The 5,123-nt window shown below is 47.6% G+C and overlaps 1 protein-coding gene across 1 annotated transcript in view; it reads left to right on the top strand.

Moving 5' to 3' along the window:
- Positions 1–23: 23 nt before the first annotated feature.
- The window catches only part of CDS1 (CDP-diacylglycerol synthase 1), a 74,817-nt gene continuing 69,717 nt past the window's right edge, over positions 24–5,123 (top strand). Inside the window, exon 1 of the mRNA XM_004703243.2 lies at positions 24–237. Coding sequence (XP_004703300.1) covers positions 121–237 — 117 coding nt within the window. The 5' untranslated portion in view covers positions 24–120. The remainder of the gene's footprint in view (positions 238–5,123) is intronic.

The following is a 5,123-nucleotide window of genomic DNA, read 5'->3' as shown; positions in this document are numbered from 1 at the left end:
GCCGTGCCAGACCTCGAGTGCGCGCCTGTGGGGTGGCAAGGCGGCCGGCCGGCGGACCCCGCGCGCAGCTCGGGTTTCGGGGCGCTCAAGGAGGCTGTGAGGGCCACGCGGGAGCGGGAGATGTTGGAGCTGAGGCACCGAGGAGGCTGCCCCGGCCCCGGGGGAGCAGTGGCGCCGCCCCCCCGCGAGGGAGAGGCGGCTGGCGGCGACCACGAAACCGAGAGCACCAGCGACAAAGTAAGTGGAGCCGCGCACCTGCGCCTGGCTCCTCCTGGGCTGGGTCGGGACGCCTGGGAGTCCCGACGGGCCTCACAGGATGCCGGGGGAAGTTGCGGGCTGCCCCCTGCGCGCCCCTCCCGACCTGCCTGCACCCGCCCCTTTCCCCAAGTGGGGTTCAGAACTCGGCCCCAGGTGATGGTGGGTGCGCTTTCCTGGGTGACGGCGACAACTGCCTGCGAGAGCTGGATGATTCAATTTGGCTACAATTTAGCGTCCTCTCCCCCTCCCGCGCCCTCCCCCCCAACCTGAGGGACCAACTCCCACACCAGGATGCGTCCCCACCGCCTTGGGAGTGCCGCCTTGTCGTAGCCCCCGCCTCATTGCTCTTCCGAGTCCCGGGAACAAGTGAGCGAGGACTGAACGGACGGCAGGCACTTAGGTTCTCACGTGTCATTGGACCCCCGTCGCTGGAGGCTTGGCTCCGGGTGCTGCCCCCTCAGCCTTTCGGCTCTTCTGCCCTTTCCAGTCTGATAGATTTCGGAGGTTGGAGTATGATACACGTGACACAATTGTTATCCTCAGCTTCTTTTGATGCAACGAAAACACTGCAGTTCTCTCGTCTACCAGTAGATATTATTTGACCCGGCGCGTTAATTCATGAGGATTTTTCACCATCGCCCCTCCTTTTTTTTTTTTTTTAAAGACAGATGATCCTAGCTTCACATTTACGTATAAATAAGTAGATGTAATGTCACTATATTTAGAGCTAGTAAAAGAAACAAAACAAATTTGGACCTGTTAGATAATTAAGTGGTATAAGTAGGAACTTTTGCAAAACTGCAATGTTATTGAAGAGATTGCTTACTTTATAAAATTCCACCCAGTCAGGGAATCTCAAAGCACTTAATTTGGCCCAGGAAATACTGTAGTCTGTTTTGGAAACAGGTGTTGTGATAGGAAGTGAAGTGATTTGCCCAAGGTCAAGTCAGTGCCCTTTGGATACTGAAACCTTAACTTCCTGATTGTTAACAATCTAGTTTGTATCTTTGCCGAGACTCCCTGGCAGTTATGAGTGGGGAAGGTGCTACCCGGAACTTGCTGTTGGGGAGCTTGATGCAACTCCATCCATGTTACAGAGAGCCCCAGTGAGAAAGTAGCCTGCAATATGCACGGAATGGAAAGCCCAACTGTGATTTTAGGCCTGAAACTGTAGAATTAGTGGAGTGGCAGATTCCACCTCCCCCCTTTTAAGTTCTAGGTGGAATGAAAGGAGAGTCTGTGATAGCACATATGTATCAAGGAATTATTCAAAATAGATCTAGTTTTCCAGCCACTGAAGGTTGAAGCTACTGACTGGAAACAGTGGGCTGAAAATAGTCTGAGAATTGCCTTGGAAACTAGACCAAAAATAGAATGAATTAGGTTGGGTTTTGTTTTGTTCTGGAACTGATATAGTTTAGCATCCAGGAAATACCATCTTCCCCATGATCACTTCCTCAACTCTAGGAAGCTCGCAAGCTTTTATAAGGGAAAACATGTGTTCACAGGAAGCTATGCATCAGATACCTTTTGAATTGTGTTTTTAATGCCCCAATGGATTTAAAATGGAAACTCGTGGGGTTTGATTTGTCTCAAGGCTTTTGTGTCTAGCTGTGACAGAGTTACTTCACTACATAAATTTATTAATTTATAAACACTCAATTGTTGGTTCTCATTAATAAATCCAGCTGGATTTTGTTTTCTGCGAGTAGGCATCACCATCTGTAGCCTGTTCGGTTGAGATTTCTTAGAGAATGACGAGTGTGCTCAAACTGTCTGAAACATCACCGGACATGTAGTGTCTTACAAGGAACTCCTGACTTGGCAAACTTTTTGAGACATTGAACTCTATCCTGATGTCTGGCCTTGCTTATCAGGGTGTGTATTTGAATGCACCTGCTATTTCCAGATCAAGGGCTATTTTAAAATCAGTTTGCACAATGCAGGCTGCTTAATATTTTAAACTTTTAAAATCACAGTAAAGGCAATTTGGGCAGTTACTGGGCATCATGGAGGAAGTATACTAAATCCTGATGTTATGATTTAGGGTTGCCCCTGGTTGGAATCGACTGGATGGCAGTGAGTCTGGTTTCTCTGACAATAGTATACTCCCGTGTTTTGCCTTGTTGTCGTCTTTTAAAAATGGTATCATTAACATGACGTGGGTTTTTGTGTGCCAGGAGCTAGCCGCTTAAAGCTGAGAAATGACTTCCTCTAGAGAATTAGCAAAGAGGAACAGGGCTGTTACCTGCAGCGCAGTGTTCCCTGCTGCCAGTGCTTGAGCGTTAGACAAGGACTCCCCTTCAGAGAACTCCCTCCAGCAGATTGATTAGAATTCTGGGCAAGGCTCATTTTTAGCACAGACGGGCGTCATGGTTGGACTTTGCATGGAGATAACAAGAAAAGCTTTTTAAAAATAGGGTCAAGTGAGGATTGAGTGTGAGATGAAAACTCATCAGGTAAATTAATGTTGGGGAAGGTCATTCCAGGCACCAAACCAAGCACATGCTCAACTGTCATCAAGTCAATTCCGACTTGCGGCAACTCTGTAGACAGGGCGCAACTGCCCCAGTGGGTGTTGGAGACTGAAATTCTTTACTGGAGTAGAAAGCTTCATCTTTCTACTCATGGAGCTGCTAGGTATTTCCTCACAGTTAACAGCCAAAGCATAGCCACTACATCATCAGGGCACAGGGCACTGAACGACCATAGACTGCCTACTTGGAGGCAGGGTAGGGAGCTGGAGAGTCTTTTGAAGGTTCAGCTTTATTCCATGAACTCTGAAAGCCAATGAAAAGATTCCCAGAGCCATTAACTTAGTCTGATAGTATTGTGAAGAGAGTATTGGAAGGGAAAGAGATTTGCCACAAAGAAAGGAGATAGGGGGCTATTACAAACGGCATAGATGGGGGGGGCGGGGAGAAGAGGATTTTCAGGGAGTCTGAAGAGTGCAGGTGTAAGGATTGAAAGAGGGGGAGGTGTCAAAAAGTTCTTGGGAAAATGGAATTGAAAAATATTGTCCATGAACTTTTTTGAAGCCTCTTCATTTATTTGAAATGACAACTGATGGTGGGCATAGATTAGGGTGCTCAGAGTAAGACTGAAGGAAGGGACAGCTAGGAGATGCATCTTGATTGGTAACTTAAGCACTTTAGAAAAGAAGCCAAGATGATTGAGCAGTTTTCCAGGTTAGGAGTGAGCTGGGTGGTTTGGCTCGAGTACGGAGCTGGGGAAAGGGAGACAATGAGAGGTAGTGATGGCAATTTAAGTGAAAGGGCAGGACTGGAGATGCCCAGTTTTGATTAGGATAGACAGACAAGCCAGACAGAGCCTTGTTTAGAGCAGGGTTGGAGGGATAGGGATGGATAACAAGGGACCTGGGGGTTAAAGAAGAGGGGATTGCTTAGAGTGTATCATCAATGGAGCTTAGGAATGAGAGTTAAGACCTAGAATATCGAATTTGGCAGAAGACATTAGTAGAAGCCACAGTTTAGGTTGAGAATGAAAGTTGAAATATTAGTAGTTATTGTCAAGAAGTAGCAGTGAAAGGGATTACAGCTAGTGAGACCAGGAGGGTCAGTGAAGGTTTTGTTTCCCAAGGGTGGAGAGATATATATGCATTTGCATGAAAGAAGATGAGCGAGTTCGAGTGAAGATACTCTTGAGGATGGACAGGCTATAGAAAACCAGAAGGTACACATGGAACAAAGGATACAGATGTTTGGGGTATGTGAGCGAGGGAAGGAGAGATGCATGCCCCTTCCTTGAGAAGAAGAGAGGAGGGAGGGAGGGTGGACACGGAAACATTTTGAAATACAAAAGAGGGAAGGTAAACGTGTGGTATGTGCAGATTTCTCAGTATAGTAGGGAATCATATAGAACTTAAAGGGATTTTAGAGACAAGTAGTTCAACCCAAACAACATGCACACACATGCACACTGTACAAATGATCTAGAATATGGCTGTTATTGCCCAAAGTCATCTAGAGCAAAGGCAGAGCTCATTTCTGAACTCCAGTCAGGTTCTAGAACTAGTGTGACTGGAACACAGCTAGAGTGCCGGTTTTAGGGAGTGTCTTCTTAGTGCTGTTGTAACAGAAATACCACAGAGAGTGGGTGGCTTTAGTGAGCAGACTTTTATGGGCTCACTGTTCTGGAAGTTAGCCCCAAGAGAGAGCTCTCTTTGAGTCCATTCTGGGGGAAAGATCCTTGCCTCTTCAGATATTGTAGCCCTTGTTTCCTGGGTTCCTTCAGGTTATGTCTATCTCATCCCCCCTGAGGTGATGGTATGGAAGTCATGTCAGACCTCCCCTGGACCCACAGGGGAAGGAGAATCCAAATTCATATCTACACAAGGCAGGCTCCTATGAGGCAGAGGCCAGACATGCCTCCACCCTCCAACCTTTACCCTGGCACCCACTGGCCCTCCCACAGCACTCTCCTTTTCTGCTGGGTTGGATAATCTGTTGCTATGGTGTTGAAGAACTCCAAGTGATACTATACCCATGACTGTGGGGATCTATTAGTGAAGCTGACAGGTTACATGTCAGTGTTAGAAATGTTTGGGATGCAGTCCTTTTTACTGCAGAATCTCTTCTCAGCTGTGCCTACAGGCATATCGCTCACTAGTCTAGTGCTCAGCTCTCAGCCACATGACCCCCTTGACCTATGCTGTGCTGGGGCAAGGGTTGTAAAACTAAATCAGCTCTGATAAGTGCCCGAAGGGCACCCCACTCTGCAAGCCTGCATCCTACAAGAAGACAGCGCTACTTGCTCTGCGAGCTGGGGAGCCATCCTTTCTGTCTGGACTCAGTGTTGCACTTCTCCTGTGGCTGCTATTACCTTGCTATGCAGGATCTCGAGGT

The sequence above is a fragment of the Echinops telfairi genome, unplaced genomic scaffold (assembly GCF_000313985.2).
Source record: "Echinops telfairi isolate 266 unplaced genomic scaffold, ASM31398v2 ScPeMD7_7468;HRSCAF=8506_0, whole genome shotgun sequence".
In the NCBI taxonomy this organism is placed as follows: Eukaryota; Metazoa; Chordata; class Mammalia; order Afrosoricida; family Tenrecidae; genus Echinops; species Echinops telfairi.
Note: the sequence above shows the minus strand (reverse complement) of the source record. Positions and strands in the feature narration are given on the sequence as shown.